This window comes from Symphodus melops (assembly GCF_947650265.1).
Source record: "Symphodus melops genome assembly, chromosome: 1".
NCBI classification, from domain to species: Eukaryota; Metazoa; Chordata; class Actinopteri; order Labriformes; family Labridae; genus Symphodus; species Symphodus melops.
Window position 1 is genome coordinate 43987919 of NC_136691.1, and position 24300 is coordinate 44012218.

Below are 24300 nucleotides of genomic sequence, written 5' to 3' on the forward strand. Positions count from 1 at the left end.
TAAAATGAATCAAAGTTTATTGATCTACAAGCATATCCATCTCGTGCGTTAATTAGCTTTAACAAGAACATGTACATTAGACATTAAACTGAGCTTCTAATTACTCTTCATATACATCAACAGAAAATCAAAAATATCTTTTATAAACATGACCTGATATGTCTACCTCACACCAGGCAGGCAGAGCTGTGCCTTTAAAAAGGTTGCAAAAGAGAGAAACATGAATGTTAGCGTGCTGTTAATAAACCAGAATCAGATGACTTTGAATGTTGTTAATGCCACTTCTGGCTGACGAACACAAGAATGACATTACAGATATATTACACCAAAGATATTCAGCATTGTAAAACCACTCTTGTCTATATATGAATCTACAGCCAACAGGTAGTTAGCTTAGCATAGCATTAACGGTGTCCCTCAATCTAAACGTGACATAATCTGCCCTCTTAGCAGAATCTCTACAGCAGATTCAAGACTTAAAGAAGCCTTGCTAGCTGTTTTTCTAGAGTCTTTGATGGGCTAAGCAAAGTGATTTCAAAGTGAAGAGACAAATATCTCACTCATAGCGGTCAGGTCTAGCCCCATGTTAGGAGGTTATAGCCCTTCAAGGTTTAAGTGCAATCTGTGGCTCCTTTCCTGCACATCCTTCTCTCCGGATCTCTTATTATATCCACTGTCCTCTCTACATGAAGGCAAAATCCCCCCAAAAAAGTCTAAATAAAAAAAAACCTAACTGCTCATCTTGTGCAAGAAGTATTCATTTGAGAACTTTACAGCTAACTCAACGTTCTTCAGCAGTCTGTCCCCGACAGCTAGATGTCAGGTCTCAAAACATGATATAAGACTACAGAGTCCAGCAGTTTAGGATTACTTACATAGAAATTCAATAACTTCACTGGTTTTTAATTCTGCATGACAGTTTCTTATTTTTCTTGCATCAGAAGACTGAGTGAAATATAACACCATGTATGTCTAAGATTGTTCTGAACCATTTCATAGTGTCTCAAAAGCCTTGTCACCGAGCCGTCTTTGATATCAAAGTCTATTAAATGATTTGGTCCAATGTGTTATGGATATTTGATTGTGTCAGTATCAGTCTGAATAAAAGGACATGTTTAGCTCTACAGTGTGGATGTAAACCCTTCAATAAAGTTAAGGACTGAAGGGTTTCCATTAAATAGGAGTAGTTTGAGTGGAGAGTAGTTTATCTTGAGCTGAAATAGAAGTCTTCAGTTTTCCTTCGTTGTCTTTTAAAACTGAGTTTAAAAATATTTCCAGTTGAGCATTTCGTAATAATCCACTTAGTGGACACTATGTAAAATCAGTTTTATTTAAATTCATGACATGATTCAAGTTGTCTTTTTATATCACTGACCTTCAAACAGGTGCATTTAAACTTTTTGAATGCAGGTTTTACAAAAAAAAAAAAAAACACCACTTCAGATCAATTAACAAACTTTCTGCAAGAAAGGAGGAGATAAAGCTTCATCAGTTTTTTAAAATTAAAACCTGCATTGAAAAAGCTCCAACCCGTTCTGACACCCCTTTAAAAGTTTTGCAAGTTCAGAATTGGCAGGACTCTCATCAGCTCTGTCCTCTCATCTCCAGCCATGAAGTCAAAAAGTGCATTTTTGCAGTGCCAGCTTGACATTAAATGTGACTGATCACTGTCTTTTGGTAAAAATGTTGCTTCATGGTGGTGTTGAAGCGTACTGTTGGAGTAACAGAGAGTAGCAGGCGGTGCACACAGTCTCTGGGAGGATGGAGGAAGGTAACGGCAGCTCGTTGGACAAGCAGCTCAGACAGAAAACCCCGCTGCAGTTCTTACACTGTTTCTACAGATGGAAAGGAAAGGGGACAAAAACAACGGGTCAACAATGGGTGTGATGTCTTTGATGAGCACAATATGACTTTCAGTGAAAGTTAGTCAACATTTCACTGTGAATCTCTGGAGAAGCTTGGTGATCAAGAAATCAATATTTTATTTATTTTTTACCATCTTATCACTCAACAGGTTTTTCATGATTCCTTTTGCCAAATGACTAATCAATTACTTATCTTTGTTTTAAATTATGTAGCATCTACAACAATCAATCTGAACATTACAAATGAACCGTACTGTTCCTTTAAACCTGCCACTGATTTTCTGAAGTTGTCTTTCCATGTTCCTTCTTCAATGTCCCACATGATGACAACGAACCCGTCTGCTTAAATATGTTGGAATCAATTTACAGAGAAGCTGGATTTGTTAGACAAAATGTCAAATGTTTACTCCAGAGTCTGTATTTGTCACGGCAATGCTCAGAGAAAATTAACATCCAACCCCCGAAGTTAAAGAAAAGCAGAGGATGATAAACATTGAATTCTCTTTTGTTTATGAACCAAAATATTAAAAAAATTATTTTCCCTCCATGCAAAGTAAACAGATCACTTGTACTACATTTGAAAGCAACGTATCCAATAGTTGTAGAGCGGTTTGAGGTGGATCAACCGACCAACAGACTTTGAGCTGTGCTGGTTTAACAGTCTGTTGTGATTTTAATAGAAAGTGTTACCTACATCTCCACTGCCACGATTGACCATATATGTTTTTATTATAATAATTTATCCCTCCCCTCTGTTCCCATCAATCCTTGCTTTTAATATAACTCTTTGTTCATAGGTTGGTTTTGCCTGAGTGGATAAATGATCTTAAATAACTCAAACAGACCAAAATGACCTTTAAGATTAGATTCTTGTTTCTGTAACTGGTTCTGACTGCTTTCAGAGCAGAACACAAAATGTTGCAGAAGTCTAACATATTCTTATCTTGGATCTAGGATATCTTGGCTGGAGACATTGATCCACTGCTGTGTTAAGTTTGAGTTACCTTGACAGAACCTTTTTAATATCAACCACTCGTGTTGGTTCAGTAAAAGCTGTAGAACTATGAGCTGTTTTAATAATCACTCTTCTTGTTTGATAAACTAGTTCAGAGTCCTCTTTAATCCTTGTACCTTTGCCCTCTGGAGGGAGTCCTCCTCCTCACACATCGTACAGACAGAGGGCTGACTGATTTCAACGAGGGCTTCCTCCTTCAGATAAACAACGAAAATGGATTTTAATCACTGCCATCATTCAAATATCCAGCGACAGCAGTGCAGCAATGTTTAATGACTGCTCAGGTGTAACGTGAGTGCTTTTAGTGCAGCTTATACGTCACCTGTTCATCCTCGTGGTGTGACAAAGACCTTAATGGAAAGAAAGTCGAAACAGATGAAAAACAGAAACATGTCTTCTTGTGGTCACAGATTCTTTCAAAGCTGTACTTACAAGCTGGAGCTCAGACTTGATCTGCCCTCGGCTCCAGAGAGGCGCTGTTGATCAAATCACAGATACCGTCACAGGAAATAGATGAGTTTAAAAAAAAAAAAAAAGCAGACAAACAAATGTTTCATTTCTGCACATTTTGGATTACAGGTTTACTTTTGGTATGTTCTCCGCTTGTTTCCTGTGAGGAGTCGTGGACAGTGAGGGGGAAGAGTCTTGGTGGTGCTCGCTCCTTCGCTCTCGCTCTTTTTTTAGCTCCAGCTCAAGATGATACCTGAAGCAAACACACGGTTGTGATGACAAGCTTTTATACACAATAGTTTGTACAATTCGGCTTTATTTAAGAAAAAAAGAAAAGAAAAGTAAAAAAATATAGCCAGTAAAGCTACAACTTTTAATATCAGCCTTTCATAAATGTTAAAAGGAATGTAAGAGTTGCTCAACTTTATCCTCTGTACATCATGCTAACTGCTAATACCACACCTACTTTTACCATTATAAATGACATTGTAGTTATACATCTATCTTATTCAGTGTTGTTGTTGTGGCTCCGTTTGTCTCTATCCTTCTTCCTGCATCTCCCTCTACCCCACTTTTTTAAACCCAGCACAGTTCAACAGAGGCTACTCATCATGAGTCTGCTTTAGCTCAAAGTTTCTGCCTATTAAAGGAAGTTTTTTTTCTTGCCTCTGTAATGTTGCTCATGATGGATTAATATTGGGTCTTTGTGGATTATATAACAATGAGGAAGGTCTTTTTCTGGAAAGGGTCTACAGATAACATATGTTGTGAATTTGTGCTATAAAAGTGAAGATTGACTGAGAAATGTGTAGCCACAATGATTCATGAAGTGGAATATGTTTAAAAAAATAATTTGTCATCAGAGCTGCTGAACTTCTTTTAAAGAGTCATTTTATGCAGATACACAAAACAGACTATGAATCCTGAATAACGTTGTTGCACACATGTTGTGTACTCTGCATGTTTTTGTTGGCTTGGGACTGGACAAAGAAGAAGAACTGAAATCTCAGAGATTGTTTTTAGCGTTTTAGTTCCCTTATCCCAACGTCAAACTTACACAAAACTGATTTGAACTCTAAACAGAAAAGGGAAATGTTTGTATTTAGACTTCTCTGCAGATTTTTAAAACCGGACAAGATGCTGAACACTCAAAGTTTCCAAAAACACTTAAAAGTTGTTTTGTTTGTCTCATATACATATATATATACATATATTTGGCTGTATAGACGATAAATAATCCCTCAGACTTTACCTGTGCTTCCTCAGCTGCTCCACCTCATCTTGCAGACTCTCTATTTTATCTCCAAACTCCTGCTTGAAGAGCCGGTTGGCATCAAAGGCCACGTCCCTCTCTCTCTCAGCCTGTTTGCATCTGGTTTGGGCAGGGGGGGGGGGGTGTCAGGAAAACTTATGGCAAAATAAAAACTTGATGGAAAGAAGAGTGGTTGGAAAGAAATGTCAAATAAAACTGAAAATAAAACACAAAAATGACAATCACAAGTGTCAGACGCCCAGTGAAGTCAACAGGAAACGTTTTCCAAAAGAAGATGAAGCAGGCGGTGTTTGTTTCAACTTTTTATTAGCCTAATGATTACTACAATTAACACCGATGCTATGTTCACATACAATTCAAAATTAATCAGTTCATTAATTTTGCCCCATTCTTCGTACTGTATCCTGCTTCTGTCCTGGACCAAACATGAGTTCAGAGTTCCCTCTTGTTTTATAATTTCTTGATATATTTAGCACAGTCCCTGGTAGTTGTTGAATTCTTTGGAATAACATTACAGCATGTCTACTACCTCCCAAATGTCCAAGAGGTGTTCTTTAGCTAGTAATATTTGAAAAAGAAAAAAAACAAAAAAAAAACTGTCCACTTTAGGATCCCTTCTCTGTCTTCTTGTCTTACCCTTGCCAGAAAGTATTCATGGAGTATTTGTAAGAAATGCCGACCAAACTTATAAACCTGATGTGCCAAACACATCTGTCAAGGAACACAAGGAATAAGAGGGTGCCAAAATCAGTCCACACTACTCAAAGCTGATGCTGGAGAGCCACTGCAGGGAGGTTGTGGGAGAAATGTTTTCTTTTTTTTCTTTTTTTCTTTCAACAACAAAGGAGCATCGTACAGAAAAGATAACATCCTAGTTTGGTTATTTGTATATTAGGCAGGGATGTATGTTTGTATTATGATTTTGTATGAAGCTGGGGAGCTGCTACTGTTGCAGCTGAAGCAGCTTCCCTGCTGTTGAATTCAGGTTTCTGGCCTGCTTCACCAAATGTTTCTCACTGATTCAATGATTAAAAATGATCGTGATAACGGAGAAAAAAAAAAAAAGAACGACAATGAAAGTGAAGAGGGAAAAAAGAAGTGACAAACAGGATAAAGAGAGGATTTGAATTTTGTGAAGAAAACAGCCAAATGTAATTATAATAACAGCAATCATGGCTGCAGAGAAGTGTCCTTACCTTGTCTCCAGATGTTTTACAGTCCCAGTCATCTGGTTTATTTTCTCCTCAAAGCGAGTGATGGCTTCACTCTTCTGTTTTGAGCTTGCTTCAGTGCTCTGAGAGATGAGAACAAACGTTGATCAACTGGAAACAATAACTCAGAATGTGCTGTCTTTTTCAAAAGACATGGCTGGTAGACTTCTTTTGATATTTTACTGACTTGACTACAGCTTTGTGCAGTATTATTAAAGTCTCATTTCAGATTAGATCTGGTTTAATATGTTCAGTTATTTTAAAGGGTTGGAATTAGCATTAGCTAATCTAGCTGATGATAAAATCATGACACTAATGACAGCACATGGGGGATTTTCAACCTTTTTCAATATTCTAAATACGGCAACAACAAAAAAAAAAGTTGCGAGGTGTTCTTTATTTCTTTGTACAACAGTCATCATAAAGATACCTAAAAACCAGGAGAACCCATTTGATTGGCTGCTTCCTTGCAATTGCAGCCAAGGCTTTTGTGTTCTATAGAAAGGGGACACGAATGAAACCAAACTTTGGAGCACAAAAAAAAAAGTATTATTTCTGATGTTTAAAGAAAATTCTCTCAATAATTCATCTGAAAAACTATGGAGCTACATTTTGTGTTAATGTATTTTTTTTTGTTCAATGTGGCAGTCTGTGCTTAATGAATGGAGCCCTGAGGAACACACGAGGGTTTAATGGTCCACGTTTGAAGCTAAGATTCAAACTCGCTCACTTTTCACAATAGTTCAATAGAAGGCAAAATATTTTCGTATTTTAATTAAAAAAAAAAACATTTTGGCACTTTGATGCAAATTTGTCACAGATATTAGTTATTATTCAAGAACAAATCATTTCTGGACTTCTCTGACATGTTTGAATCATGGCATTTTAGAAATGGGTCTTAAATGTTTTGAAAGCAGAGGTCAAAGCCGTGTTTCTTTGGCGGTGGGGACATTCTGGCATGTGTAAGGCGAGATTGGACCAAACCAGTGAACAGAGAGATATTTCTGATTAGATAAAATAGCAGGACCAATTTTGTTGAAAATCAGCACAAGAAGTTCAGCAGGCATCACATGACAACTAAAATGTATGCTTTCCTTTTTAAATCTGTGTCATTATATCATCTTGTTTTGTGAAGCATAAAAACATCTGTGGGTCAGACACATTTCTTTCGTACAGGAAGCAGAGTTTAGCCTCACCTGTGACTTGTGACTGAGCTGTTGGTTGATGACGCGCAGATCTTCCAGCTGCTGCCTGAGCTCCACCAAAGCGTCCTGCTTCTCACAGACGTCTTTCTCCAGCATCTTCATGGACAACTCCATCTCCTGCTTCATCCCGATTTGCACCTCCAGCTCCTTCTCCACATCCTGCAGAGAGATCCGCTTAAATTTAAGATACACACTTAAAAACCCAAGGACCACAAACAGAGACAGGCAAGTGACCAATAAAACAACCATCAATAACTACACTATTAAACCTCTCTTCCAGGGAATATAAACAATCATGAGATAAACATACATCATGCTAAAAGCTATCAAAACATTCCCTGGCAAGATTCAAATCCAGACATTAAAGTTCATAAATCCTCCTAAGAAAAAAACCCACCAATCGAAGCAAAGTTTCCTCTTTGAGCTGCTTGTGTGTTTCCCCAAGTGCTTGTCCATCTGCTACTGAGTCGCTTCTTGATGCCTGAGAGACAACATGTATGTAACACACTCACCATCACACTAACATTGCCAAATCAGTATCTGTCCAACATCCACATCAATAGCAGTGTGACGACTGATAACTCCCGAAATGTTTAATGACACGAGAAATGTACGCTATATTCACCTTTCTTGACTCCAGCTGATATGAGCTCTCTTCTTTAACTCTCTCCACATCTTCTTGTAAAGTGATGATCCTGTTATTTGCGACTGCAAGCTGTGGGAGAAAACACAGTCAGCAGTTCTTGTGCAGAAAAAAAAGCAGGAAGACTGAGGACACTTTAAAGACAAAGTATTTATCCAGAAGGTGTTTCTAGGCGTCGCACCTCTTCTGTTAACTTTGTGTTGGACTTTTCCAGAGCGTCCACCTTGGCCTGGAGGTTATTCACAGACGCACTAAAACGGAAAATCACATCCGTCAGAAGCTCAACAAACTCAACAACAAGGTGAACCTCACAGGCGCTCTGACAAACCTTAAATGTCTGTTCAACTCTTCCACGTAATTCTTTTGATCGAGTATTGCTGTGATCTGTCCATCGCTGCGGGAGCAGAGAAAGAGACGGAGGATATGAACGAGACAACAAACAGGCCACAGGAAAGACATTGCCGTGGTTACAGAAAACCAAACATGCGATCAAAAATGTAAACAAGCATCAAAATGTGCCTCAGGACAACATCCAACTATTGTCTCTGCAACTGTCAAAACAAGCAAAAAAACCTCCATAACATTGAAAAAGATGACCAAGTATTTAACTAATGGGCCGTCTCTAAAATCTAAAAGACTAACAGAATCTAAACTTTATTCAAATAAATGAAAAAAAAAAGAAGAAAAAAAAAGACATTTTTTGGGGCATTTTTCAATTATTTTGAAGGTTAAGAGAAACAAGGAGCCCACTCATGAGCTTATTGATTGGCTTAACTGGTGACCCAAAATCATTCTTAAAAAAGGCGACACTCACCCCTCTGCACTCTTACTGCTGTGTCCTCCGTCTTTGAGGTACATTGAGAAATCAATTACTCCCACCTGCAGAAGTATTTCACAAACAAACAAACAAACAAACAAAAAAATAAATAACATATGATGACACACCACAATGCCTGTTTTTAAAAGGCACACATAGTTCATAACGTGTACATTTAGACAATGTATTATGGCATAGATACAATAATTCTCACTAAGTATTCAGCCAGTACAACCTCAACAAGAAGTCTGTGACTGGAGAGGTTCCACATCATCGTCAGAATACCACTTGTTTACTAAGATGACGATGACTAACTGGAAACGTGACAAACCTCCTTTACTTTGTTCCTTAAGTGACAACTGAGATTCCTGAACAGTTATGAAAGGCCTATTTGGTATCTTGACAGTCTCTACAGGAAAACAGGTCCAGTGTCTCCATCTCAAATTCTTGGATGTTATTTGATAGAAAAATTGGACTTTACACTCAAAATCTACGTATTCCCTTCTCTCTGCAAACACAAGCCTTACATGAGCTCTTTTTTGGATTTTTTTAATGACGGTTTAACAGCTGTGTGATTTGGCAGAAGTGAAAGTTACGGCACACCTGCGAGTCAAGGTCCTCTCCCTTCATACACAGATTGGCATCAATGACATTCAGTCCAACGAGCAGCCCAGCGATAACAGCTCCCTCCTCCTCCATCATCAGCGCGTTAGCTTCATAGAATTCACTGCAGAGGAGAGACGAGAGAGTTACTTTCACAGACGTGCTTTTAATACATCTCGTCTAACTTCACACAGGAAGAGACATAAATGAGTTAAATGGCATTTTAAACCATTCCCTTCCACACCAGGAGGCCAAAACTATTCAAAACAAAAACAACTAGCAAATTATTTATTAAACTAATAACTTATAATAGATTCTATTAGATACACGTTTCTTCAACTTAATGTGTGAAGTGCTTTAGGTCCACTACTGTTGCTGTTTAGGGGAATACTCAGTTTGATGAGTGGAAATGATTTTCTTGTTTGACATGTCCACAGAGGAACACAGAAACTAGAGTTTTATTAAGTATTTCCCATAAAGTGACAACTTCCAAAATGTATATTTACATGTTTACAAGGTCTAAATGTCATCTTGTCCTCAAACAGTTCTCAGTAAATAAAGACAGGCAGAAATCTTGGGCAAATCCATGCTCATGAGGAAACAGGGCTTGAAAATAGTAAAGGAGGAGATGGGGTAATATGCAGGAAGATGGATAGGGAACTTTGGGGGGGGGGGAATTGGTTGTTCAGGCAGGTCGTCCACCAACATTACAAACGTACCCAAGTAGGTCCTTTCTGTTGATGATGGTCTTCATGTAGTCTGAGAGTTTCTTCTGCATCAGGGCCAGTCTCAGCCACGCACGCCCTCTTCCCAAAGGAGTTCTGAAACATAAGGACACTTGAAATTAAAACACAAAAGGTAAAATGAAAACGTCGCTAAATTATCAAAAAAGGTCCTGCAGGGCAACACCTGTTACCTTTTACCCCACTATTTATCTTTTCATGGTTTAGCACACTGATTCTAAAGAGGGAAATTAAAAAAAACAAAAAAAACAGCAACATCCACCTTCTTCTCTCGGCTCATATAAGTGGACTCACTTGAGACCAGGCAGGTCTTTCACACTGGCAGTGATCTCTCCTGCCTCAGGTGTCAACTTCTCGACCAGTTCCAACGCCCCCCAGAACGACTTGTTCTGCCCCAAGAACGTCTTCTTGGCTGTAAATTCAGAGACAGTGCTTGTTGAGACTATTTACTTGGAGTATTTAAAGTCAGTGGGCTGTTGTTCTGTGTGTTATAATGAGTAAACTAACCATTTATAAAAGCTACGTTTGACGTCATACTTGAGCATTTGATTGTACTTTCATCGATTTCATTTGATTGAGCATTCATCGAGCTAGCGCAGAGATCAGGATGTAGAACGTATTGGCATTTTCAAACTTCTCAGACTTGTAAGAATTCACAGTGTAAGAAGTCGGCTTCACGTACTTTTCAGCCCGTGTTTCAGACAGTGCTCCATCACAACAAAGAACTGCTGGAGAGGTGCATAGTCAGAGTCCAGTGTGCGTCCGAGGTTCAGCGCAGACTCGATGAGGCCTTTGATGCTCAGCTTGGCCATGTTCATCAAGTTAAGCCTCTCGATAGCAATGGGATCCTTGGGATCTAAAAGAGAACACAAAGGAGGAAAGAATCCTTACAGATCTGATAGTAGTGACACACACTGCTGTCCAACTGCAGGACGGACTCAGGAGCTAAATTTATCTAGAGGAGCTGTAGGAAAAAAAAGTGTTATTTAGTTCTGCATTCTTTCAACACAGGAGCAGTAATGCTCCTGGATACGAATGCAACAAAACAACCAGGCGAGAGTTAGAAAATAAAGAACAGTTTGTTTTATCTGACGCCTTAAACTGACGGTCTTATTTTCATTTGTTACGAATACAATCACTGCTAGCATCGATAAAGATTACATTTCAACTGGTGACTTTGCAAACCATAAGTTGGAATGATCAATGAACTTCATGATCACTTCACAAGGAGAAACAAAAATCATACTGTGATTACTTCTAACAGTTTGAAAACTGTCGTCAGAATCTTTACTTTCACACCAAAAAACAAACAGATCTTTACCACACATGGCATCACTGCTGCCCCACAGTACTTCATAACTATACTGTACAGTGTTAACCAGCATTTATCTTTTCAAAGAAGGACAGTTTGATTCATGATGTGACGCTATAGTGTTATGATTCATTGTGCAGCCTCATCCCTGGATCTGTCTATACATTTTTGCCTAATCCATTATTTATACAAGTGGTTAAAGGCGCTTTTAGCTCTGGGTAACTCTACCTTTCAGTATTTGTTTAAATTATACATCCAGTTATTTGCTTTGCCTAAAGCAGTAACACTGACATCCAGCTCTGACTGACTTCGATCAGAGAGCTGCAGCACATCAGTCTGTGCTCTGTATTGACACCATGTTGAAGTGAGTTGTCCCTATTAAATAAATACATTCAATTCAACGAAGCCGCACCTTCACGGCACCATTTTAATAGCTCTGGAAAAAAAGTTAAAAAAAACAACAAAAAAACCACCTTGGTTTGGATGATAACATTTAAACACTAGCATTTCATCACTTCATTACAGATTGACAGTGACAAAGTCTGTTCATCTTATACTACTTGCATCAAGCTCTGAAACTTCACTTCAATGGTAGCTCCATTTGGTGGAAACGAGACATGTGGTTGTTTAAGTGTATACAATTAAATAAAGAAAAATACCACTTAAAATGTAAGCGATGCTACTACTCCTAGGAATATTGGGCGTCTTATAAAAGAAACACAGTCAAGCGAGAAATTATTCGACAGCAGAACAACAAAACAAACGGCTTTGTTGTTGTTTCTTCTGTTATATCCTTACAGTAAACGGTTACTTCCTAAGAAGTGGAGGTGAAGTGCTGCAGGGTTGAATTTGACAACTGGCCTCTGACTGAACTGTCCCCCCCCCCTGTCAACCCTGAGAGAAGGCGTGGCAGGATATGAGGAGTGGAAAGCCCGCCCTGTATAAAAAAAGATCCTGTTCTTCACCTTAAATACAAAAACTATAACAATAAATAAAGCTGTATGAATCATGTCCAAACAAGATGTCAAATAAATTGCCTTTCTTTTTAACCAAAAAAATAAAAATAATAATTCAAAACAAAAATATGCACATCTGTTTCATGCTGTTTGATTATGGAAGACTAATACTATCGATTAATTAGTTGTCGACTGTTAGTTCAATAATTCTCACAACACTTCCTGTTTTCTTTGTCACCCAGCCCTTGTTTATTTACACGTAGCATCCTCCTCTGCCTTGTAACCTCAGACACCAAACGCTCTCTGTATAATTCATCATGAAACTGCTCCGACAGCACACATTACACCCCAGTTTACTGAATAAAATGCGTATCGTCTGGGGAGCTCCTGTATCACCACGCCCTAACATAGACCCCACTGTGTCCACAAGCCTCCGAGGATGCTGAGCTAATCGGTCACATTACCTTCATGGGCCGGCTCTGGGTCTGGGGTGAGGGAGATGTCGTTGAGCTCGCGGAGGCAAAGCCACTCGCCATCGACGGACACGCGAAAGTTGCAGAGATAAATGGTCTCCCTGGCGGCCTGAGTTATCTTGTCGGTGGTTGGAGTCGGGGTTTCGCTCTGAGGCGTCAGATCAGACATGATGACTCAGCTGATGCCAGGCCGAAGCAGCACCGACAAGGGGAAAATAGGAGCGGTAGCTTTTGTTTCCGGGAACCAGTAGAGGCCCCCCCCCAAAAAAATAACAAGTCAGAGACGAGTGGACAACAGAGAGATCATGAAAAAGAGAGAATAAAAGGCCAAGTGATGAAGGCCTCAAGTAGCTTCAGGTGTTTAAATGGTGCTGCTTTTCCTCCTCTTTATGCCTGCATCCTCCTCCTCCTCCTAGTTACAACTGAGAGAAATCTGTCTTGAGAACGGCTGCCCTGCCCCTCTCCTCCAAACACCTCCTCCTCCTCCTCTTTCCTCTTGTGTTATCCTTTATTGTGCAGACGGGGGGGATTTTAAAATGCAAGAGAGCACAGTGCTGAAAATCACAGCCCTCCTCCGGTCAGCTCAGCACCGGCTCGCTCTGATTGGACTGCCTGTGCTGTGCTGCAGTGAATGCACTGGGTGGGTGTTGACCAAGATGGCTGACAGTAGTGCTGGGTACAGCAACACATTGTCACGTGAGCAGCTGGTGCATGCGTAAAACTAGGGGGAGGGGGGCGGGGGGAAGGGGGGGATGGGGGGGGGGTGTCTCCTGACTACCCAGCCAATGCTAATAATGCAGCAGAGGAATCATTTGTCTCTCAAGCATCATCAGTGTCCTCTCACCTGATGCAGGCCTAGTGTTTGATGAGGCAATTATTTAAAAAATAATAAAATAAAACTCACAATGCAGATAGCAACAGTAATAATGAGGCCAAATGAGCTGAATAAATAGTACTCATGTGATTTTACTTGATTCTAAGGAATGCTTTCCTTCTTTTATTCTTTGGAAGTGAAAACGGCATTAGTTCACCAAATATTTAATAATATGATATATGCACATGACAAACGTGAGGGGAAAAAAACCTATAACTCAAGCACAACATTTGTCTGCATTCCCTATTCATTTCACTCAGCAACATCTGTCAGATTTAAAGAGAAATCATGGAGGCAGGACAGAAAAGTAAACTTTAGATCCTCTGGAAATAGAGCATGCAATATTATATTGGTTGGCTGATTACAAGCCCACCACTATATATCCATCCATATGGGAAAACCTAACTTCTGGTTCACCGATATGAAAAACCATTTACACAAAAACACAGACTGCTGAAAACAATGCTTTAGAAATGGTGTTGTGTGCTCTTACATTTGGATTAGTTTAAACAAGCAATATGTGCTTAAAGAGCCTTTTCAAACAGTCCCCCTGTGGTTTAAATGAAACATCTGTGCTTTGGGCAAAATATAACAGGAATCAAGCACCAGAGGAGGCTTGTGACCCTTTAGAAACCAGCTCTCTCAGAACGCTCCGTTTTGGTGTTTGTCTCTTTAAATGCAATGAGACCCACCTGAGTTTTCCCAGTAGACATCACTCCTCTGTCGAGAGAATACAAATGGCAAACCTGCTCAAAAGTTTTGCTCTAAGCTGGAGGTGAAGTCGATGGGTTGAGAAAACTTGTGATGTCACAAACTGAGAACATTTGAAACAGAGCATTTTTCTCTGTGTGGTAAGACTTATGCAAACCAAAAAACAAAGGACTGGATGGATTTATTGTGTGTCAAAAGACACTCAGGTTACCCAATTATATCTTCAAAATCACTGTAGAAGAAGATTTTACAAAATATGTCCCCTTTAAACAACTTTCTTAATAATAATTTACAATAATAGATAATTAATATTACTTCATTCATGTTATAAATGTGTCTAGTCGCTTGCAGCTTCATATTCATAAATATTTAAAACAGCGAAAAGTCTTACTAACCTTTCCTGTACAGACTTAAGAAACTTGTGCATTTGACTAAAACATTAGATGGACATGTCCTTATAGAATAGCTGTAAGTGAGCAGGGCTATTGAGGTCAAATGACAGAGGAAGAATTCATTGAACTATAACGCTTGATACAAACCAGTGCAGGATGTCGCTGTGGCAAAGTCACTGTTAGACACTGACCCACCAGAAGGTTGAGGGTTCAATCCCCAACTCCTGCACCCACATCTGACGTGTTCTCGGGAAAGACACTTAATCCCAAATTGCTCCTTGAATGTTTATGAATGTATAGGAATAGGACTTACTTCTGATGATCACTTTACATAGCATCCATTTACCATTAATTTATTGATTGATGTATGTTTTTATGGATTTGTTGACATTTGCGCTGCTGTCCAGAAATTTGTAGTAAAACAGATGCGTTAAACAAAATGTGTTAAATTATTATTTCATTGTTTCTATTGTTTAATGAATGATTACATCACTTTAGATTTGACTGAAAAAGTCTGAACGGCCAATAATAAACAGTACTGCTCAACAAAGCAATGTGTGCCAGCTGATCATCAATTAAAAGAAAAACAGTTCAACCAAAAATTCAGACACATCTAGATCCATACTGACAGTAAGCCAACAGTGTTCATTTAATATGTCTGAACAATTGGATCTGTTCCTGTCCACTTTGGTTATCTGATGTGCAAATATGAATGACAAATATGTTATTTAAAGCTGACTGTGACAAACCGACCTTTAAATCTCTTCAACAGCGAACAGTGGCTTTGCAAAGCATTTAACCAAGTCTGTCAAAACAGCACGTGACACACACACACGTGCACACAGGAAATCCACCACAAGACAGCTCACAGGTCCAATGCATGAAGTTTAAAACTCTGTTAGCTAAGCTCCTTAACATGACCACTGACTTACATTGAGAATTTACTTTAGTTTAGCAATGATTTATAACAACTTCCAACACTTACTGACATGTTATAAAGTCCAGCGTCAAAAAAAGGATGATGGAATGAGTTTGTTGAGGGACAGTCAAAAGTTAACAAACAACACTAACTGCGGGTACAGATGTTGTTTTATCGTAAATAAGTATACAATGACATAACATGTTAAACATGCAGACAAAGAGACTTACTCCTGCGCTTTGAGTCGATTCTTTCAATCTTGAAGTCAAACTGGCGAAGTGGAGTAGGAGACAGCGACCCAGCCTTCCCAAACCTCAAGTTGGAGGAGTTTAAAGCCTCCTTGAAGTAAATCACCGAGGTCGGAGACAGAGTGTCATCTGGACTGTCAGCGTGTCCATTTTCATCTGAAGAATTTTTCCTTCCAGAACTTTCTGAAACCTCCGACAAGGATTCCCGAGTCAGATCTCTATCCTGTTCCGCCATCCTCCCTTTATTTGGGTCAAATTCACTTCATGTGACCAGCGAGAGGGCTCTCACTCAGTGGGCAGCTAACATTAGCTACATGCAGTTAGCTACGAGGACCATGTACTGCCATGATTAGCAAAACAGTCAATAGATCTTTCAGTTAACACGAAAATATCCCCGGTTATCTTTCGCCTTTCGTTCTGTCCTCCTTAGCCTGCTCCTGACCCGGAAATAGCTCTGCATAAAGGTTTTTATTTTTTTCAAATCTTATGCCAATTTCGCGAGAGTTTGCGCGCTGTCAGCGATCCAGCTATCAGTTCACATGACCAGAGATCTTAAAAATAAAGGAAGATGTGTCACTAGTAGTAGATCCAGTTACGACGCCTCCATTTTCCCGTGAGTCCTTGCGAAAGCGCCTCTTAATTTTTACACTCTCTGATTAACTACGGGTTGACCTAGCTATTTTAATAATTCTGTGCTTACAGGAGTACTGTTACAAATTTATCAGCTCACGTTATTTTTCTATTGCGACTACTTAAATAATCAAAGCTTCATTGAGAGTATCGTGTATTTGGGAGTATAGTGTGTTTAATGTTATCTATATTTCTTTAAGCTTAAAAGATACAAAAACTGTCAAACTGATCCAAATAAAATAAAACACCTTCAAATATCTTAAATAAGATTTGTCATTATAAATTATCTTACAATAAAACTAAGAACAAAACATAGCGACACACAAATGCCTGCCAAAGGGACAGGCACAGCAGTCCCCACGCTAAAAGCCTCATCTCTTCTGATTTCATTGCTTGAACATTATAAATAACAGTGCTTTCTTTCTCCATTGACCTTTTTTTTTTTTTTTTTTTACATCTCATCAAAAACACAAACAGCACTCCTGTTGTGTCTTTTTATGTAAGACGTATTTCGAAGAACATTCACTGAAATTAAGTAGTTTCAATTCATTTTAATATTCAGACAGGGCTTTTTTCAGACTAGAGAAAAAAGACATTTATTGCAAGTTGCTTTTTGTATAATTAAATAATAAGTTACGTGCATTAAAAAAACAAGATGACATCACATGATTCTAACAGTTTTTAAAGGAAATTTGGATTAACAGGAATTTCAAAACAACATTAACAATTGGCTAAGAGTCCTCACATGTTTTTTTAAAGTTTAGTCAAAATTGGGCCTTGTCAGGGCATACAGATTACAGCAGGATACCCAAAGGGGCTTTCCTGTTTCCCCTTAAGGATCTCTATATCATAACTTGATGTCTCTATCTTCTAAAGTGCAAGATCTGGCTCAACAATTTGTTTTTTATCATCGTTTCCAGACAAAACGGTAAAAGCACACACAAAACAAAATAGCTGTAAATAAGAGCTGCATGGGGCTTTAATGTTCCCTCTTTTCAAAGGACTGGATGATTTAAGTTACTGTGGGACTACTCCAGAAAGACATTGGACTGCAGAGAAGAAAGAAACATGGTAAATGGACTTGACACACTGTTGTCAGAGGTTGCTATGTCAAGTGCCCATCAGAAGTTATTATTAAATCCATTTACACACCATCACTGCAGCAGAGGAAGAAACTTGGGGTTAAGTGTCTTGCCCAAGGACACATAGGACATTTGGCTGCAGGAGCTGGGGATCATAACCCCGACTTTCTGAGGGAAAGCCGACTGACACAAACTGAGCCACAGCCACGGCACTCTTGGGAGGATTTTCCCAACAAAAGTGCAGGTTACACAGGATATTTTGGACTGAACTAAAGTAAATTACAACAAAATGTTGTTTGAAACAATTTTCTTAAATTATATAACCAGAGAGAATTTGTTTTATAAGTACATCCACTGTGATGTTGTCCCCCGAGGACGAATAAAGTTTTTTTAATTGAATTTTTAATTGAATTGAATTGATAACTTTTAATTAATTTACTTCCTAAGCCTAATTTTCTGCTCTTATCTGAATGCTACATATTATACAACTTGTTTATTTTTAATGTTTGATCTGACTCGAAGAGTTTTTGAACAAAAGCTGGATCTTTAGTTCCAATTTTACATCAAAGGTCTGAGCTGGCACACAATGAAACCCCTGTGGAAAGACAAAACCGTTTCAAACAACAGCATCAGAAAGTCACCTTGAAAACATTTTAGACTACAAAGGGCAAACAAATCCATGCAAATACCTTTCAAATCTGAGTTCAAATGGAAATCTACTGGGAATCCAAGTGAGCTTTAGGTTTTGAAATTGAATTTGTAGTAAAGCTATAGAAACAGCACAATGAAGGAGAACCAGTCTGTCAGTCTCTTTTAATGTTGCAGTCATTTTTTCCACAGATCAAACATGTTGTATATGGAGTCGGGGACATGAAAATGCTGACATGCTTTTGGTTGTAAATGTGTAGAAACAGTAGCTGTTATGCATTATACACTCACGTATGAGGGACCACATGGTTTAACACTTACTTGTCTCAGATATGTTGTCCTGCTGTTAGCTTTAACAATATTTTGTGTTTTGAATAAAAACATAAACTATGTTTTGAGAACAAATTATATGCTCTGGAAAATTAAAAAAAAAACTGTAGGAGAAAGCACAAGACAGCAATCTATTAGTTTTGAAAATATCATGTCTATGAATACAGTAAGTGTTTTTAATGTAACACATTCATAAGCCATTACAGGCTCATGGTGATGAATGAAATCACATCCTACTGAAGATTTGACAAACTAAAGGAGGTTTGCTCTCTTGTATAAATGACTTATATTGTTTAATTTTTGGTTAAGAATTTAAAAAAATGTCGTCCAGTATACACAACAAATAATACTTATTTACTTTGCATCATTACTAAATAAATCTTAAATAATCATACATATGTAATAAATCATATGTTGTTTGACTTATGTTCAAATTCTGCTCAATATATTTGTGCAGTGATGGAACCTATGCATACATGTTATATCCTTATTCTCTCTTCTGCATATTCTTGAGGCAACTGGTGCAAAATGCTCAGATATCTTTTTGGTGCATTTCCATTTACTTTCAGTGGTCTAGATTAGTAAAAATCTGTCTTGAAAAATGAAAACACACAGGTTATGTAAACCTTTTCTGAAAAGGTATGATATTAGTTTCAGGTTATATATCAGTTTGAGTAATTTCAGACCTGATTTCTTGGAACAACAAAGTCCCATAGCAAGCATGGTGCATCTCATGCCTTTGTTTTGTCAATAGGGGCTAACTTTCCAAAACTATCAGATTTCAGAGCATGTCAGAAAACACCTGAAACACTGAAAACTATAAGCTGATAAACTTTAAGTCTAAATCTCAGACAAGTCAGAAATGGCCGATTATACCAAAACTCTGGTTTGTGTGGTAAAAGCCAGTCAAGAATTTCCCTGTATCCTAAGAAGAAGAAAGCAGATTATGAAAACTATTAATCTACAATGCAATAGCTTCTGCGATCCTTTAAGATACCAATATAAATATTTTTAAATAAGTCAAATACATCCCTGACACTCCTGGGGACTTTGCGCTCATTGATTTGATTTTATAGGCTTCTTCATGTTCAACCTAAGCATTGTTTAGTAGGCTGCTGTTGTCAGCAAACAAACTGATAACCCCATTAAACTGGATTCAATAGGTTTATTAGAGCAAAAGTGAAACACCAAGCAAACAGGCTTACAAAAAATATATATTATTATAGGAAAGGCCCAGAGCTTAAAGGTAGGCCTAAATCAGATTGGACTTGGATTTGTCACATTTACTGTTAGTTACTGCCAAGCAAGTTACTGGTCTATTTCAGATTCCTTCAAAAAGTGGGCTGCTAGTTTTATCTTTTGTGTTAGAATACAGCAATACAAACTGAGCTCCAGTAGATATTAGCCAATTAACAGACAGAAGTTCAACCCAAAATTGTGAATGTTCCTGCTTTTCAGTGGGGCTATTAGCGTTGTTTCCTCAAAGCGAGAAGGTGTCTGGTTCGAATCCCCATCAGACATGAGCCTTTCTGTGGAGTTTGCATATTCTCCACGTGCATGCATGGGTTCTTTTGGAGTACTCCAGCTTCCTCCCATAACCCAAAGACAAGCTTGTTAGGCTAATTGGTGACTCCACATACCCGTAGGTGTGGATGTGAGAGTGGCTGGTTGTCTGTCTCTGTATGTCAGCCCTGTGACTGACGAGCGAGCAGTTGAGGGTGTACACTGCCTCTCGCAATGACAGCTCGTTTTCAGCCTGCATAGATCCATAGATGTATGTAAACATTTTGACATCACAAATGTGATGAGGCAGAGTATATAAGAGAACACTAAACAATGGAATAAATCACAAGAGCGTCAATAATCATTAGCTTGTTGATAAAAGTAGAATATGGATGGATGATTTTCAGTTGGTCTACTTAATAAGATAAATTGAGTTGTCCTTTGAAACAATAAAAACAGTTAAAGGTCATTCATAGTTTCTGGAATATTCCCGTTTACTGCTGTTTTTTTACTGCAAGCCAAAATGGAAAATAAAATGCCCGGATTTCTGTCCCTTTTCTGTAAGAATGAACCAAACTGCTGAAGATTTTCCTTTTCAGAGATAAAAAATAAAGATATTAAAATGTGCTTCAATACTCCATTTTTGGTGTTTGATTAGCTCACTTGAGTGGGATATCTTTATTTTAATATGAAATGCAAGTGAAAGTGGCTATTCAGTGAAATGTTTCTTATTTCATGACCAATACTGAAATAAGGACGACTATGCATTTTAAATACAGTGAGTTCAAAGGATGAGTATAAAAATCTATATCTTAGAATAATCTAGATTTTCTATTTCCAGAGTTTACCTGTGGTTGCTCTTTAAACTGATATTTAAAAGGTATGGTATAGATGACAGCTTGGCTAGTAATTTTACCTCCGACAGAGGGCGTTGTAGACTCAATTGGCACAACAATCAAATGTTGAGAAACAATTACAGCAAATGTGCTTTATAATGCAAAAAACTTTTTAGATAAATGGCAGTAGAAAATCCTCGATAAACTTTCTAGTTTAGGGATAATACACTCGTGCTTAGTCTATATAAGTGTGCATATAAAACACTATATCCAACACGCAATCTATAATACTACTGACAGCCACAGGACAAATATTGTGGTAGGCTATGTACATGTCTGTGTAAAAAAAAACCCGCGTATTTTACAATATCAACAGACGCACAGCTACAGTCATTTGTATTCGTTCCTATTTTTTTTTAAATTTAGTCCAATTTCTCAGATCATAAACAAAATTAAGACGCTTTTCTCTGCATTGGTTTTCTTCAATATGTTTCTATTCACCCAGCTATTACCTTTGACTATCAATGGATAGCTTTTCTTATGTTTAATAGCTCAAGCTTCGACACTGCTTGCTGTACAATGTACGATGGTCTAGTTCCATTATTGTTGTTTTTTTAAATTATTATTCTTTATATTTGACATTTTTTTAATTGTATTTTATATATAGGTAATTACTTCTCATATCTTATTTGATTGAATATACGATATTCCTCGTACATGTAAATGTACTTGGCAATAAAATCGATTCTGATTCTGATTTCTTCAGGCTTTGGGCGTGTTAGGGTGTAGAGGTCGGGCGACCGTTTTGAGTGAGGATGGTGCTGCAGTGAAGCAGTCTGACCTCCCACCGGAGGAGTGGCGTTGACAGAAGGATGGTCTAGTAGATAGAGGGGCAGCATGCCGGGCGCAGTAGTCGCACAATGCAACATAGAAACTTTCCCAAGCAGTGGAAGTAGACTTCTTCACCTTCATACCTTCACAGGGTTGACAACACGAACCAAAGTTCAAGAGTACAGTGGTGAGTACATTACTATATTGGAGCTGTTGACAACTCATTTGTTCAGGCTTTGTGTGCATGTGTCGAGACGCGTCTTGAACGTGGATCAACATAATGTATTTCACTCAGTTTTCCTTCAGTGTGCAACAGCTGCATGAGGACTTTAGCGACTTTATCGTGTTTTACAGAACTTTCAATGTTTTACGAGACACACAATCTGCACACCCATTAAAAAAAGGCAATGAATATATCGCGCGATTCTACTGGCTTGTGCGTAAAGGCGCAGCTTGAGTTTATTTGGTTTTGGTGAAGCGGCTCAACAAGACAGTCAACATAATGATGTTATGATAAAGTTTGTGTTCGAGTCTTTACAGCTGTAATATATGATGCAGCAGCTTTTTAAGCAAAGTGTCTAGAAATTCACAACATTGTTAGTTCTTGCAAGGGTGGACAATGATCATCGTATTTTTAATCTTCATTTCTGATGTGATGGCACTCCAGGGCCGTATTTGCCTGAATTGTGTTTCAGAATTATAGCAGAGAAATGACCTCCCCATGTGTTGCTTTGGTAGGTCAAACATCAGCAGCGCCTCTGGTGATCCGCTCTGCTCAACACTTTCAATAAGGAGATTTATCACACGCAACCTGAAGAGATGAGCAGCAACAAAAAGTAAGTTACTTTGTAGTAACACTTTTCACTCTATTAAAAGCTTAACCCATATACTGTATATTTCCTTTAAGAAGCACCTGTGAGTAATAGAGAGAATATAAGTGAGGAATTAATTCTTTCAAATCAGCTGCACTCCAGGAACAAAGTGGTTCAGGAATGAGGCTACATTGTGTACTTGACTGAGAAACCGAGTCAAGTGAGATTGTATAAAACTACATAGAGTGGGACACTGACGACCTCCTTAAAGTTTCTTTTTTTATGTGACCATGTAGAATTTAAGCATAAATATTTAAGACTGGGTTGGCTATGTAATTCCTTATACCCTCAATGTACCATCTGTGCTGCTCTAATGCTGCACAGTGCAGGCTGGAGTTGAGAAGCCTGACATCAGTATGAGATTTTTTTTTTTTAAACCTCTGTTTAACAATGTTATACGTTTAGAAACAGACTACTACTAATCTGTAGAGATAGACTTTTTAACTTGTGGGGAATCTGGAGCCTTGATGACACTTTATCATTATGACTTTATTGTGTTTACTGCCAGAAAAAAAATCCTCAAATTCTTGTCCATGCTTATGCAACACATTTTTGCACCAAAACTTAAATTATGTGGTTATATATTAAATATCAAAAGGGGGAAAAGGCTGATATTAAACCTCAGAGGACATTTCTGGAAATTCTGACAAAAATATCAAGTGTATTTAAAAGAAAATTCTTTTTTTATTAGTCATGTGGATATTCAGGATGTTGTGTCCCAGCTGAATTTGCTTTCTGTTTTCCATGTCACCCCCCCATTCACGTCATTGAGACGTGATAAGCTTTGTGGTTTGTCAGAAAATTATCAAGAAACTCATAATATTTAGCTCATTCACACCAAACCACTGACAGATGAAATCCCAGTGCGGGTGTCATAGAAGCAGAACTGTAGGCATCCCTTTATTGTGTGGAGAGGTTAAGTGAAATCTGATATATGCTGACATTTTGCCGTCATTGTAGAAGGGATCACACTTTAGAAACATGACTGGAGTACAGGATATATACAGTATCTGCCACCATGACTACTGAAGAGCCTGTATACCACAACATAGTCCAAATGCCTTTAGGCTGCCTGGTGTTTAAGTTGTTGAACACTTAACATTGGAATCAGCACAGAGAACACACTCTCCTCTCCAAACAGATAGTGTTTAGAGTCTACATACAGATTATAGTACAACAAAGTAGAATACAAGGGCAGGGAGACTGATACCTTATCTGTGAAGTGGCAGAGAGATAATAGCTCATGTACAATCAAAAGTGCAAAGTAACAGCTCAGTGAAGCAGTGAAACAGTGAAGATTGTATTGTTTGCATACTTTGTTTAAAGGTTCAGCTATTGATCACCAATATGTGCACAATTTAAGTACTGATTAAAAGGAAAATCAAGTACTTTTATACTGTTAAAAGAACAGTTATTTTAAGAATTACTCATTCCTTGGTTTTTCTGTTCTTTTACACTTTTCTCTCGTGAAAAAAAATCTTGGACTCACAAATTCGAAATTTCGACATTTCCTGTGTAAAAATAAAGAATGTTTTTTATTTTATATGTATACATAAAAAGAATATTGTTTCAGAACTTTAGTCAAGTCAATGATAGTTAAAAGTCTTTCAATCTGAAATCCATTCCCAGATAATCAATGTTTTCTTTTCAGTAATAATCAGTGTTACACATAACAAAATAGACAACCGATGTAGAAGTAATCCTTGACAAAAAGAACGTCACTTTGCATTCAGGTCTAATAAATCATATTTACATACAAGGCTTCAATGCAGGTGAGTTCTTTTCCCCCCTCAGTGTTACATGATGTCTCTTTTTTTGTTCAAACAAGGGATGACATTTTTTTTAGACTTCTGGTATG

General features: G+C 38.1%; 1 protein-coding gene across 2 annotated transcripts; it reads right to left on the minus strand.

The window, feature by feature from the left end:
* rufy3 (RUN and FYVE domain containing 3) lies at positions 1 to 16275 on the minus strand. 2 transcript variants are annotated; one of them, XM_079365865.1, is made up of 18 exons: positions 15693 to 16275; positions 10508 to 10681; positions 10120 to 10237; positions 9802 to 9903; positions 9083 to 9206; positions 8477 to 8541; positions 7991 to 8056; positions 7844 to 7913; positions 7645 to 7734; positions 7417 to 7500; positions 7011 to 7178; positions 5800 to 5897; positions 4583 to 4702; positions 3466 to 3583; positions 3313 to 3356; positions 3203 to 3230; positions 2997 to 3074; positions 1 to 1835 (listed from the first exon to the last, which is right to left on the minus strand). In XM_079365865.1, the coding sequence occupies exons 1-18, from the start codon at positions 15943 to 15945 to the stop codon at positions 1692 to 1694; spliced, it is 1944 nt and encodes a 647-aa protein (XP_079221991.1). In that variant the 5' UTR covers positions 15946 to 16275; the 3' UTR covers positions 1 to 1691. The 2 variants fall into 2 exon arrangements, with proteins under 2 accessions (XP_079221991.1, XP_079221992.1); XM_079365866.1 differs by lacking the exon at positions 15693 to 16275 and adding an exon at positions 12558 to 13205.
* Positions 16276 to 24300: the final 8025 nt, after the last annotated feature.